This window comes from Linepithema humile, chromosome 5 (genome assembly GCF_040581485.1).
Source record: "Linepithema humile isolate Giens D197 chromosome 5, Lhum_UNIL_v1.0, whole genome shotgun sequence".
Taxonomy (NCBI): domain Eukaryota; kingdom Metazoa; phylum Arthropoda; class Insecta; order Hymenoptera; family Formicidae; genus Linepithema; species Linepithema humile.
The window spans coordinates 18361276-18376524 of record NC_090132.1 but is presented as its reverse complement, the minus strand read 5'-3'; the positions used below and the strand labels follow the sequence as shown (position 1 = coordinate 18376524).

The 15249-nt window shown below is 38.6% G+C and overlaps 2 protein-coding genes across 6 annotated transcripts in view; one reads left to right on the top strand and one right to left on the bottom strand.

The window, feature by feature from the left end:
* Nucleotides 1-15249, top strand: part of LOC105669318 (kynurenine/alpha-aminoadipate aminotransferase, mitochondrial-like) — a 78156-nt gene that overhangs the window by 28641 nt on the left and 34266 nt on the right. The window lies entirely within an intron of this gene.
* The window catches only part of LOC105669321 (retina and anterior neural fold homeobox protein 2-like), a 43153-nt gene that overhangs the window by 23621 nt on the left and 4283 nt on the right, over nucleotides 1-15249 (bottom strand). For all 4 annotated transcript variants that reach the window (XM_067354728.1, XM_067354727.1, XM_067354729.1 and 1 more), the window contains exon 2: nucleotides 1278-1510. In XM_067354728.1, coding sequence (XP_067210829.1) covers nucleotides 1278-1510 — 233 coding nt within the window. The remainder of the gene's footprint in view (nucleotides 1-1277; nucleotides 1511-15249) is intronic.

The following is a 15249-nucleotide window of genomic DNA, read 5'->3' as shown; positions in this document are numbered from 1 at the left end:
TTGAGATTTTCTTACAGGCCTCTTTCTTACGTTTTCTGCACGTGTGCACTTTCATCTTCTTTTATTTAGTAGAAATCAGATTTATTTGGGAAGCTAACATTACTGAGATCAATTTTCCATTGCGATTCGTAAATCTATAGGTATATTGATCACTTGAAAATATTTGATCTTCTTTCATATTTTATTTTATATATTATTTAATTATTTATATAAAAACTCTTTCTATAGTTTTTTTTAAGCTTTACTTTCTTTCTCGACTTAAGAATATTTAATGTTCTTTCTCTCTTTTTTTCTCTTTCATGAAATTGGTATAAAAAAAAAGTATAAATATAATTAAACGAAGAGTTCGATGCGGTTACGGGCCTTCTAGATTATAGTTCTGAGCCATCATCGGAACCAGGTAGCTGCGCCACTGGCCTCGACATATACATGCCGCTCGGCAAGCGTGCCCCCGGGAGCCTAATCGATGCGTCGTCGCACGCGACTGCGTGCTTTTATCGCTGTCACGCACATAATTAATTTAATTTAGTCTAATACGTCGGCCCAGCGCGCCAGGCAGCGATTGCCGTTCCGATTGTTTGCACGGAAACGCCAGCGTTAACCCCGGTCGGTTCGCCGAACACGACATTCGTATCCGTCAAATTTCGGCCGAGGAAGAATAAATCAGTTGTTCGTGCTGCGCATTTGCGCAAAATTACCCTGCTTGCAACTAAATACAAGAAAAAGTTTTTCTTTTACTCTCGTAACAATGTATGTTACATAAAATTACTTATTAAGTACTTGAATCTAATAATTTTTTCAACATCTTGATATTCATTTTATTTTATTTTGATATCGAAATACATAAAAAATGTTTATATTATGACGTTATCAGACCAGTCTTTTTGTTTTGTAGACTTATTATTGCATTTTGTTAACAATAGAGATTATACAAAAAATGATCAAATATTCATTAATGTTTTAAAGTGAGTTAAGAAATTTAAAAAGGTTTAAAGTAGTTGAAATTTATAAAATTAAACATCCATGGATATAAAAAAATTAAATTTTTTTTCCATTTTATAATAAGAATAATATTTTACCCTTTAGCATACTTTAAAAGAACAATTAATTTTTACAAGTCTCTGCAATGAAAGGTATTTTCCACTTTCACAGAATCTAAAGTCAACCACATTGTTTCAACTTCAAAATAGCTTATTCTATTCTTGAATATATAAGCTAGAAATCGCGCGGAAGAACCGATACTTCCCTCGCGCTAATTCGTTTGGTAAATGACTCACCTGAACACGAACTTCCGGGAGATTGACCTTCATGGCAAGCTCTTCCCTGGAGTAGACGTCCGGGTAGTGAGACTTTTCGAACGCCCTCTCGAGCTCGTGCAGCTGGTAGGTCGTGAAGGTCGTCCGGTTACGACGATGCTTCTTCTTGCCCCCGTTGCCGTTTATGTCGTCCCCGCAGCCCGCGCCGAGTTCCTCGTCGCTGCCGCCGCCGGTGGAGTTGCAGCTGTTCTCACCTGGGAGCCACGACAGAGAGAGTGGTCAGGTCTCCTCGGAAACGGTTGTTACGGGTAATAGGAGCGGTAATGGTGATCGATTTATCCGGAGTCGCAGCTATTACCCCCATTATGCGCGCATAATAGTAGCTATTAGAAGAGCTGCAACGCGTGGCGTGTGAAATTGCATGCCCATATGCGTACGCGCATACGTGTGGAACGTGCACACGAGTGTGAGTGACTTCATCGGGCATTAAAACGTCGTTCGCGCCTGGATTTTTTTTTTCGCTTCGGATTCGTGACCGAGCAAGCACGAAATATAACACGCTACGCTTCGTTGAGTGTAAAAGAGACAACGAGAATTAATTAAAGTATTCGACGTTTAATGTATGCGGCGCTCGATGCGATGGTCATGGTTCGATGGATGTATTATCTTTTTTGATAAACGAGAGTGTACATAAAATATTGATTGTCATATTTCCCTCTGTGGTGATCTCAAACTGAGCTTGCAAAGATACGAATCAGCGGTTAGAGCGGTTTTATCTGCTGGAGCGCTATTACAGAATTTTATCAATATTCTTTCCATGTAGTTTTGTTAGAGGAAGCAAATGAATTCGGTTGCTATCGTTTCTTCAAGTTCTATAATATTTCGCAAGTTTCTGTAAGTTCTATAATTTCGGAAAATAAATCAGGAGACAAAGTTCTTTGGTTACAAATAATATTAAAGATGGCACATTTGTAAACCACAATAAAATTTTATAATTGTAACGAAAATATATATATATATTAATGTGTATTATATTTTTACAATTGTAAATAATAAGCGCAAGCAAAATGTGAATTGTGCATAGCATATTTTCTCTCCGTATTAAATTATAAGTCACTTCGGAAATGTCCTCATTACTAAGCGCTCAATATCGGAATTGTCCTGAAGGAATTGTCTAATCGTTCGCAAGATAAACAAGAATAATGCTGTAAATGTGCGCAGACACGCACCTTTCCGTAGGGGGGTGATACGCGGCCGGCAGACTGCATTGGTAACTCGGTACTATCGTTTCGTCGCCGCTTATCCGACGCTTTATTAAAGCGACGGCCACATAGCCATGTTGTTATCGTCCTTAATGAAAGGAGCAACGTAATGAGAACAGCAGAGATTTACTTATGCTGCCGAACGATCACGCGATTATTTTCATTGCAAATAACATCCGCGACAGCATTCCGCCGCATTTGTTGAAAACAATATGCGTGATCAATATTTCGATAAGAAGTCTAATCGATTTAAGCGTGGAATTGTCCGACCGACTATAATTTGCCGTGTCAGATGTGCGTGTTACTTAATTGTAATGCTGTTAAAGACATACAATGAAAAGCGACGGCAGTATGTTTTCTATACCGAGAATTTGGAAAATAAAAATTTCTGAAATGTGTGTGTGATAATAGCATGCAGTAGCTTATAATACATTTCAAAATTTATATTTATTTTTATTATATCATAAAAACTTAATTGCAAGATTTTTTTAAGCAATTGCTTTAAAAATATTAATGTTTTAATATTTTCTAGGAATTTTTTTCGAAAGATTCGAAAGCAAATGTCATAAAAAGAATATTAATGTGGATTATTTAGTGTTAGTCTGGGCAGCATTCCGCCGTATTTATTGGAAACGGTATACGTGCTCAATATTTCGATAAGAAGTCTAATCGATTTAAGCGCGGAGTTGTCCGACCGACTATAATTTGTTGTATCTAAAGTCTGTCGCTCCGAGGAAAAAACTCCACTACTGTATGTTATCACACACTTTTATCAACTTTCGTATAAATTACAATTTGCTCGTAAAGTACGCGATGGTCGCCAAACCGTACAATTTCGCGGATTAAATCATTAAGTGAGTAATCACTGGGTAATTTTCGAGCACTTTGCGTCGTTATGAGAGAGCTTAAGGTGCGTCAACACGCGGCTCTTCCATCAAACCATTACACTCTCTTCCTTGTAAATTACACCTTTCAGGAGGCCGATGATTACTTGCGGTCGAACGCGCCCAATCAAAATTCGCATTATTTTCATTTTCGAAGTAATATCGAACGGAAGACTGTACTTCTTCACAATTTCTTCATGTGCTAAATTGTTAAATCAATTTTAATATCGACATATTGCAACAAACATGTTTTCACAAAACCATTAGTCAATAGAAATACGTTTGTTTGATTTAAGAAATTTAAATATTATCTACGCATTTAAAAATTTATATAAGTAGTACGTAAAAATATAAATTTTATAACGAAAGGCGAGCAATTGGCTGAAAAGCACAAGTAAATTTTAATTTAATGTTTCGCAGGCTCCTTTTTCGGTCCTGCTAAGATTAATATAACTATACATACTGCACAACGCGTCGTTCACTGGGTGAACTATTACGCGATCATTTTCCCTGCAAATTACATCCATCCCGGGTGCTGCGGTTACTCGTCGACGAACGCCCGATCAAACCTCGCATTATTCCCGTCCCCGAGTGTAATATCGTCCAAGAAACCGAACAGCGCCACCGACGAAGAGATTGATCCTGCGGGACCGCGAGAGCAAATAGGTATTTTCCATCGTACCCTCCCTTCTCTCCTTTCACTCCCGCCGTAAGTCCTAACTTCATCCCGATCAGTTCTGCCGCCGTAGCGATCGTCAAGTTTCTCTTTTGGCCAGCGTGTGATATATGTACGCGCGTACATACATATATTTAGGTGCTCTCATTAACTGCATAATTAACCTTCTCTCGCGTCGCAGCACAGCGCATTAGATCGAATTGTGGAGGGGTAATCAGGTGGCTCAATGGCGACGTACCGCGCGTACTTGCGCGAGCGTGCGCAGCTGCTAGCACGGCACGCATCCACAATCACGCACGTAACATATATACATACACACAGATATACAGCACTCACACACACGCGCGCGCGCGCGCGCGCCAGAATCGCTACGTATCCCGGGGTATAGCTTCCTCGCGAGAGGCTTCGCCTGGCGCTAACCAACAGCCTAATAACCTCGCCTTAGCTGGTGATTGACGCGCGCCTGTACCAGCTAATTATCAACAACAATCAATAATAGCTCCCCGAGAATGGCGACGCTATCGTCCCCTCGCGCCCCCGTTTCCTCCTCTTCTTCGGTCTCCTTCATTCCCCCTCCGGTCGTCTCCATCTTCTCCGACCCTCCCCCGCTATCTTCTTTGACATGCATCCGCGTCGGCAACTAGATCTGTTCTAGGTCGTTTGGCCTTTCTTCTGAGGGACAGATCTTTTTGTATATGGAAACTATCGAATCCTAAGCCTATAGACTTCAGTTATTAAGCGATCGTCGCTGGATAATCTTGTCGGGAAACATTTGACAATTTTTGGAAAGAATTCGCTGAAAAATTATTAGTCCAAAATTTAATAACTTTAATTCTTGAATTATCAGCAACTAATAATAAATAGATGTATATTAATCAATATTATTATAACACTTTTGTATCGAAAAACGTGCGATGATTTGATGTGGGAAGTTATTTTTCGTTATCTTTAACTTTTCAATGAATTTTAATTGAGCATCCGAGATTAAAAGACAGAAATTACAAATATTTGCGAATACATCATGGTAGATTATTAACTAATTTAATTCATTTTCCGAAAGATGTGCGCGTGCATGCCAGAAGTTTATTCTGCTCCATAAAGTTTCAGACATCTGATAGAAGTTAGAAATTTGCGCCTGGAAGTTGTGTATCATTATTCCCACGTTTATATGTATATCAATAAGGATAACACAGTTTAATTAAAAGAACATAATTATAGGAGAAACTTGAGAAAAAAAAACTATGTTACAAAATATTTCTAATTCAATTTATATATTAATCTAGACGTAAAACGAATTAAAGTTACCATCCATCATTTGTAATTTTTGAATATGTATAAATAGATAATTGAAATATCGCGCGAGACGTGCGCGTCCAATTATTTATTTGCATGGTTCAATTATTTATTTGCATATATTGAGAAATATATTAAAATGAGTGGAGAATAAGTCGGAAATATGCCCCACGTTCATATTGTTTGCGCGCGGCGATTGCTTTCACACGGATATTCACAGAAGCGGATTTCTATGATGCGGATAGGCACATATATACATGTCTGATTCGAATAACTGGATGCCTCGTGTGTATGTACGCGGATACGTCTGCGCAATAATTGGTTTCGGTCGGGACAGAGTAACCATCGTGATTAAATCCTACGAGGCAGATGCAGGGTGGCGGAACGGCGTCGCTCTTACTACTTGCCTCCCTGTTATATCGAGGATACACGGAGTATATCGTCGAGAACGGCCTGCATTTTCGTGTATTAAACGCGACACTGTGCCCGGAAAGTGAAAGTTTATGACATTATCCGAGAGCCGAGATCAGGATTGACTGGGAGTGGTTGAGAATTAGAATTCACATGGAATTTGTTAGACTCAGGTTTATGAATTTTAACCGGAAGAAAATCAAAATACTGGCAAATTTTTGCTCTCGTGATATATTTTCTTTCTCCTGTATGAATGATGCAAGATTATGTGAATCCCCAGCGAGGTGATAATTTAGACACGAGAGCACTCTTATTTTTTCCACGATAAAAATAATTTACAAATAAAAATAGCTTCGAGAATTCAAAACTATTTTACATTTCACGAATAAAAAATATATTTACGTGAACACAACGACCTATTATTGTGAAGCAGCACAGCAGCTAACCACTCGTGTCACTGTAAGTCATGTCGCGGAATGCAGTAATGCAGTTTTCACTTCGAGAGAATCAGGATTCTTATTATACTTAGCGTGATCTAGGGTCTACAGAATACTTAAAACATTTTATGTTTCTCGCGACGTAATCTCATCGACGTAAAATAGAGACGTCCTGACGATCGATTTTATGACACGATGTCGGAGACGGACGAACGAGACAGTTGCCGGTATTTCGCGTTCACGAACGCGACAGAGGAGATGGTATCGCGCGGATGCAAAGCGGTCCTAGTCGGTTCTAGCTACTTAAGAGATTGACACGCCGAGATAGTATAATGGACGGAGCAGCCGGAGAGAAGAGATTCGTGGCTACCCTCCCCGAACCGGCCACCGACTCTAATGGGCCAACACTGATCGCTGATAAATTTCAAAACGCCGTGGGGGCCTTTTGATTCTTCTCGGCGGCTTAATCGAGTTAAGGCGTCGATTGAGGAACGCGTTAGCGGCGAGTTAATGCGTCGCGCGTCATTCTCGACGCGGGAGAATGATACAGCACACGCAATTGTGTCTGTAAAGTGGATGAATTGAAGCTACGCAAATAGCTAAATGCTCTCACGCATGAGGCGTTTTATATATAACTACGTAATTTATATTATTCAAAAGTAAAATCTCGTATGTCATTGGAAACCATTTTCAAAGGTTGTAAAAATTACGTGTCATAATTACATCGTTTAAAAATCTATAGATAATTTGCATTAATAGATGACTAAGTATTACATGATCGTCAATTACAAACGGCTTTGTCAGTAAAATGAGTTTTTTTTCGCCAGAAATTACATCTTGTATGGAATTCATATGTCAGTCGGTATATTAAAAGCATTAGCGCAAATTATTAATCACAATGTGAAAAAAGCCCGCAAGTATTTCGCGTGTAGCAAAGTGTTCTGGCTTTGACAGACGGTACTTCGTAAATTTTCGCAACGCAATTGAATATCGATATCTGGACAAATGAGTCCGCGCACCCGTGACGGGAATTAAAACTTTTCGCCCTCATTTAACGACGCCATCGAATGGAATAAAACTTAAAAAATCATCACATCAGATATGTCAAAAGTTACGCATTGTTTCATGCTTATTAAAAGCGGCTCGCTAGTAGTCGAGTTCGTTTCTCTGTTTGTAATGTAAACCGCATATATCCCAAAGCGCGCGTTTAATATATTTGCGAGCAAATGTCGCGAATGATGAATTAGAGGTAAACGAATTGATTCCAACAAATATACGAGCTTTCGGATCAGTCGCGGACGATGATATCTGACTGCCGGTCAAATTAATTAACGTCCCGTTGGCATTTGTTAAAGGAAAGTCGCTCTTTGGCGCATAAAACGAGAAGCCGGTCAACCGCCAATCAAGTGTCAAGATGCTTGCATGAAACCAATGAACCCTCGCGCTTTTTTAGACACTCGTAATCCAATATTATTTCGCAATGACAATTTTTTTTGAGCAGTTATTGGATCGGACAACTGATTGCTCGGTATCTCGAGATAACAATTATGTAGGAGCTTGGAAATGCTTTCGTAATGTTGTTTTTCGGATCGATAAAACGCGATACGTTTTTGTCGTTATTGTTCCTACCGTTCCACCGTTTCACAGATCTGTAATTGTGGGGACGGCTAATAATCGGTAGAAGTCAGAGAGGATAATGGAAATTGATAGGTGGTGCGAAATCAGCGACATCAAAGGTAAAGAAAGATAGATGCGCGATGATTTTGTAAATTCGGCGTTGCCGCGCGGGATATGGATATTAAAGTCGTACCGCGTATTTAATTGAATTTCCTGTTCAATATTGACACACCCAACGCGGTATCCATAATCAAAAACGAAATGCCCAAAATGATTAGTATTTCGATCCGTGCTATTTTAGTTAACTCGCCTGAGGAAAAATGATGCAATTGGAATCGTTAAACTCGGCATGTCACACGCTAATACACATTTAACGACTGAATAGTTAATCCTTAACTGTAATAGCGAAAATAATTCACAACGTGCAATTTTATTTTAGTTTAAATGTCATTTAAAAAAAAATGTTTTAAGTGTTAACTTGATTTTTTATGATAATAACAGTGAAACATTTTATGCGGCACAAGATAAAATTTTTGATTTACATAAAATATAAGATTTTTTAATAACAATAGAATTTTTGCTGCTTTCCATCTTATACGTAATCGCTGTACTTATCTTTTTGACATTTAACTAATGTCAGTGTAATTCTATCGACCAAATTTAAACATAGCAGCACAGTGCAATAATGTCCAATCTTCTTACACGAAAAACAACTTCCGTGTATTATAAGAAACTTTGCCACTTTGCTTTTTTAGGTTATCATTACACTTAATTGCATCTCAATTATGCGTCGTTGAAGTGATAATTGCTTAGCCAAACCGATTATGTAAATGTTTCTCTAGCGTTTGACCTACAGAATTTCTTTCGCGAAAAACGGAATTTTTTTACGGATACCGCTCGATGCAGGATACACCGCGTTGTCGTTTGTACTTAAGCACGGCTGTCGATTCGGAATCTAATTTCCTTGATCGGCGTGGGAGGAGACGGGGGCGAAACAAGGAGAGCGAGAGGCACGACGGAGAGAAACCGGGAGAAAGAGGAAAGGTATGCCGTCACACAGAGGGCTTAGCTCGCCGACCAAAGAGGATTACAGAATTTGTCTTCCCGTGGACCATCTCTCACCGGTGCCGCTCCTTCCTCTCCCTCTTCACCCACACTCTCTTTCTCTCTTTTGATCTCCCCTCCCCCTCAACTCTCTCATCCCGAGTCTTCCAGTTTTTATCTCCGGAACGAAACGCAATGGCCACTTTGCGCGGCACAAAGTTTCGACGGAAATTTCTTCGTAAAAGCCACTGTCACCTGTCGCGCTCTTTAATCCGACGCACGTATCGATCCTCGAGAGGTGTCTCCACCCGTGAGACGGTGCTCTTTCGCCCGCTCAAGACACAGCGCGGACGAGTGTTTTTATGACCGCGTTAGAGAAACGGTAGTACTTAATACCGGTCAATATCTCCCAGCAAATTTAATTTATTTAAAGCACTCGGAGTCGGATCATCGGGAGCTGTTAGTCGAGTTAATTGACGGCGGATTAATATAAAGCGGGAGGGAAAGAGAAAGAGCGAGTAAATTAGCGAACTGGTTTCTGGTCGATATCTCCGGCGAGGTTTTTCTTCATCGGTGTAAGCGAATGTAAATGCGTTAACTTTCCTCCTCGAAAGCGGGCCGTTACATTAAAACTCGCCAGCTTGTAATGAATTAAATTTCTGGATGACCAATGCCGGACGAACGGCAAGAAGTACCGGTTCTATTAATCGATAACTAAATTAATAAAACGGCGAATGAGTAAATTACTTTGTAAGTTGGCGCGAGTAATCGCGACGGCTTTTTTTCTCTCTTTCCTCGTGTTACAACATATATACGTAGACATCAACTGTTTAAGGAAAGAAGCGGGAAGGGTGCTTAATCTTTGCGCGGTAAGATGAATATCGAATTCGTCGATTATTTGCGTACTGGTATCAAATTATTAAATTGCAGAGGATGATGGCGAGCGTATGTGTGTATCTCAACAAAGCTCGAGGTAAGGTTCTTAAGTTGTCATCACGTTCTTGTCGCGGAGATAGAGTTTCCACCCAAACGGGTCAACGTATGCAGTACGTCGCACGCGTCTGGACAGCTGAGAAAATGCTGAGAAACATGCAGCGATAAACACTTTGCTGGATCCAGTTTCGCTTAAGTTGAGCTTAAGTTAAGCTTTGAAATGGTAATGTCGTAGCTTCAGGGCAGAATAGGCGTAATTAGTGTATCTGAAGGGAAAGTGTGTGAGTGAGAAGTATCGCTAAGATACTATATCTAAAATATAAATTATAGAATTTTAAAATGTCTTGTAAAGTTAAAACGTTTGATTTTATTTACATTATTTTCTCTATATTTTTAAGTTAAAATAAAATTTTATTTATACACCTACATGTATATTTATCAATTTTAAAATTCTCTCAATTAATTTTTATATATTTTCGAATGCTTGTATATTTTCTAAATCCGCCACTACGTCCAATTAATTCTCAGCATCAGACGATCTCAACACGTCGACGTTCATCTAATCGAGCGGCTACGTCGGCAACTCTCTGCCTAACGAACACAGCGCTGGTTTTTCGATATTTCACGGCATACGTTGACCCGGTAATTCCCAGCGGAGTTGAAATTTCGCAATTACGCGCTCAATCTTCTTCGCTATGACGTTACCTCGTAAAAATCGCGCGGCTGACCAGTTCGACTTTCGGCCGGATCGTTTCCAGATGTACGCGCGTAAGGGTCAAGACGAGGGGGAGCGGGAGGGATGATTTACTTTGTTTACGTTCCTTTTGCGTGGTTTACAACTCATGACGATGCGTGAGCCTCCGTTATAATAGTAATCAACGGCGGGTGGCCCCTCGTTATCGTTAGTAGTTAATAATTTAATTGTTCGGTGGCGTGCGGGCTTTATTGGGATATCTCTGCCGACATCGCGCCGTGTCGCGCGTGTGCGTGCCGCTTTGTTAGCCGGCCGAAAGGCCGTGGCTCGCGAGCCCGCGATCTGTATGCGTGTGATGTGCGCACGTGCACGCACGCAGACCGGTAGAGTGACTGACGGCTCACACGGTCCTGAATTATCCAGGCGTCAATATTAATCGTGGTAATGACGTACCGATTGCTAATCGCTGCACAAATTACGCCAATACTGCACCGCGAGCGTCTCTACTTCCTCCATATCTACCTGTATATCTCTCGCGCTTCTCTCTCTCTCTCTCTCTCTCTCTCTCATCCTTGCTGTTTACCGCTCTCGCTTTCTCTCTCTCTCTCTCTCTCTCTCTCTCTCTCTGTCTTTCACAGCACGAGTCCTCTATATGTACACCTATATATGCAGATTTCCGTCTCGGCGTAGTCGTCTATCGATCACGAGGCGTTTCGGTATCCGAGCGCAGTAAAATAGATTCCACGATGCCCGGTGTACGATTGATCGGCGACACCTGTGCGCCAATTACCACTCGCAAGCTTTGATCCAACGGTAATCCCGTTAAATCGGCGCGGAACGACACGATGTGACACAACTTTCGTTTTATTCGTTTACCGTGCTTCTCTGGAAAAGGACAAAATTTTGCGTAATGCATTTTGCAGAAATTCTAATGAAATTAATTAGTATTACAAGTTATAGCTATGAAAATTACTGCGGAGAAGTAGTATTTATAGCGAAGATTTGAACATGTATTTCATATAACATGGCACTATATATTGAGTCTCAATAGAATGATAGAACTCTTTTTTATAAAATGTTTTTTTAATTATTACATCACAAGTTTTCTGTCAGCAGTTATTATTTTTGTTTTGCATTTTGATCATTTATTATTTATCTGCTTTTTCGCCATGTATTATTAATATTTCTAATAATACATATTTTAAGGGAATTAAAGATAAAATAGCTTTGATTAAATTAGATATCAATATTACTGCGTTGAAATCTAACGCATGTGATAAAAGTCAACGATTGATTCGATGTATTTGTTTCTTGTGCATCTTCACTTTCAATCGAATTGTAAGTTTATTGCTGAAAAATGAGATCTTCGTAATAAATGAGTATGAAATTACACGTAATCGCCGATGCCCCTCTACCACGGTTGTACTCCCGCGCATGTTGTCACGCGATCAAAATTGCTCCCCCTAACAAAGCGCTTTTACGTGCGGCGCTCCGGCATGATGCAACGCGGCGCGCGACGCCCTTACGTTATACTCGCGGACTCGCGAGTACTTTTGTAATATAGACATTACCAATGGTGCATTAAAGTACTTGGAAGTATAAACTGATTCTGTAATTTCTTGTAAAAGATGTTGCGACAAAGTTTGAAGCTTTAAAAGGCATTTAACATTTATTTAGAATAAAACTATTAAAAAAAAGAAGAAAAAAGATTAAGTGTTTGTGCTTTAATGCTCCTTTAATTGTGCAGTGTAAGAAAGAGACAGAAAGTTACTAAAAGGGAAAAAAAAAACAAATATATGTTGAGTAAATATATAACATTACAAATGGATATAGATATTGATTCGTATTTCGAATGCGCTTACTGCAAAATGTAGATGTTGCATTTCAAGTTGCACTTGTAGGTTGATAAGTGTGGGTCGGTTAAGTCATATGTCAGAGCTCGCGATCAGATTAGCGTCAATTTAGCAGTAAAAGCTGGGTCGTAAATATTTCCTACAAGCTCGAATCAGATGAAGCGGTGTAATGTACATACATACACACTCACGCAATAAATAATGACATCGTGATAACGCGAATCATGTCAGTGCACAAAAATACGATTTTTTTTCGGGAAAGATGAAATAATGGAATATTAATTAGATAAATGTTTTTGACGAAATATTCGAGGTGTTTATTCGAGTGCGATTTATCTGAATCTATTTGACGGAATAATTGACGTCAGGTCGGTTATTGTCGTAACAATAATTTTATAAACTTGTCGAAAAATCATATGATTTTATCGTTATATTCGTTATAGTCGTTTGTTAACACATTTTATTTCGTGCTATTTACCTTTTTATATTTCAAGACACGATACACGCTTTATGTTAATTATATTTGATTGAAAATGATGGATTGAGCGCTGATTGAGTTTTTTTAGACGATTCAATTTTGCTGCGCGAATCATTCCGGGATTAATTATTTGCTAAGAATAAATAACATGTTCGAGATCGTTGCAAATAATTTGTCGTGGCAATTTATCGTAATTAGCATGGATATTATTAGTCGCGCGCACGATTAATTATGGTTCCGTACTCGGGAAGATGAGTTGGTATTGGGAATTGAATTAGACAGAATAATTGTGAAACTTGCGAGGCAGATGATGAAATTACGAAGCGGAAAGTTAACGACGTTAGCACGGCGTTAAAAGCAATTAGACAGTCGTTGGGGAACTCGTAACACGGCGAAGAATTAATTCGAAGTGTGGTAACGTCGCTGTTCACATATGTCGCAGGATTGATTTCGCGGACTGAAAGCGATTTCACATTTGTTCGACTAATACATCGTACAATTGGCTTATTCTACCATTATTCATCTTACACACCTTTCATCGGTTGAAGCGAAAAGCGCAAGTTGCAATATTTCCCTCCAATATTGCAGTAATATTAATGATTATGACAAATTACATGAAAGCAGAGAATTATTTGCAAATAGTGAGCATCTCGATTCAAATAGAAATAAGAATACTTGCGTAGAAGTGATATCTAATTAACAGATATCGATAAATTTTGAAAAAAGATTATAAGATCACTCATTTAAAGTGAAAAAGAAATTAATTATCAGCGCGTTGCGTAATTCTGTATTTATTTAAAGTATTAATTTCAAGTTTATCAGTAAAATTGTCAATTCTATAAAAGTAATATTTTCTGAAAATATATTTTCATAAAATACAAAAAATCAGGAATATCTAAAACGCACAGCGGATACGTGAGAATAATTTTACATTAATATGCAAAAAATTGAAGCATTAATCATTTCATGAAAACGGCAGTCTATCGTTAATGCAATTTTATTTTAAGATCGGGCAGAACCAAAACGGGGAAGACTGACAAATACTGAAAACACAATGTAATACGGTGACACGTGTACAAATAACGCGTTTCGCTTTTGCGCACACGTCGCGACAACGGTCATTCGTTATTCCAGCGAGTTAATTTCGATCAATCGCAGCCGCACAGTAGACGACTGATTCTCGCTGAGGATAACAGACCTGTTAGTCCCGTGTTAAGATTACAAGAATGGTAGAAGAAAAAGAAGAAGCAGAAGAGCGAGGAAAGAGAAGGACGAGACACGATCCATTAGTAGGCACGTCAATTCACCTCTTAAGAAGCGACTTAAAGCCGCTTCCACCTATCTCTCCTTCCCCATTTTTCTCTCTTTTTCTCTTATTCTCATGCTCGTCGTTCCTCCGCTCTCCTTCATACTTATTAGTGGCTGTTGGCCCTTGTGCTTCTTCTTTCTTCCCGCGCGCGCGCGCGCGCACGGTATCATAATTAATGATAATTCGATTAGCGGGGACAAGATTGGGTCTCGGCTAAGCAACGTCCGTCTTTTTCTTGCTACATTTCTCTCGCGGTTGGTTTCCCTGGTCTCTCCGTAGTTTCTTTCGAAAACGATTAATGTAAATCCTCTGGAATAAACGCCGACAATTAATCCTTCGTAGAACATATTAGTCTTGACAGGCTTATCTAGCCTTGTTACAGTTTATAATCAGATAAGAAAGACTTTTTTTACACGTTTACTTTTCTGACTTGTGATTTTTTTATTGGCGTTTCCATTCCCAACAGGATTATGTATTGTTTATTTTACGAAATTTAATAAAACCAGTTTTGTAAATAGGAAAGTATGTTCAGAAACGATAAATCTCTCTCTTTTATACACCGTGATAATTATTAAATGACTTTCTTTACATGTTATATAAGAAAATCAAGAATTAATTTGAATAATTGCTTTGCTTTTACCGAAACACGAGTGATCGATTGAGATATGACTTTGCGATCCCCCGATATATTAAATTGCGTGTTATATACGTATATGTATAAATTTTATTAGTGGACAAAATTGATTAATTATATATTTTACTGAATTTCTAATGAAAAAACTTACAGTCTATTATTTCAGACAGAAATAAATTTATATATATATAAAAATTTAATTAATTAGCTTTATATTAAAGCTTTTTACATATTAATTAATAATAGTTTAATGTATAATTATATATAATTTTACTATACAGCTATGTAGGTGTATAATACATTGTGACCGATAGATATCTTTTCTTGCATGGAGTACAATTTTATTAAATCTATAGAATTAAATAATAGAAAATTTATAACAATTTTGCTATAATTTAATCTTTTATGGCTAGATGCAAGAATAAGATTCCAATCATATTAATTATGTTTTAATGTTGTTTTCATACT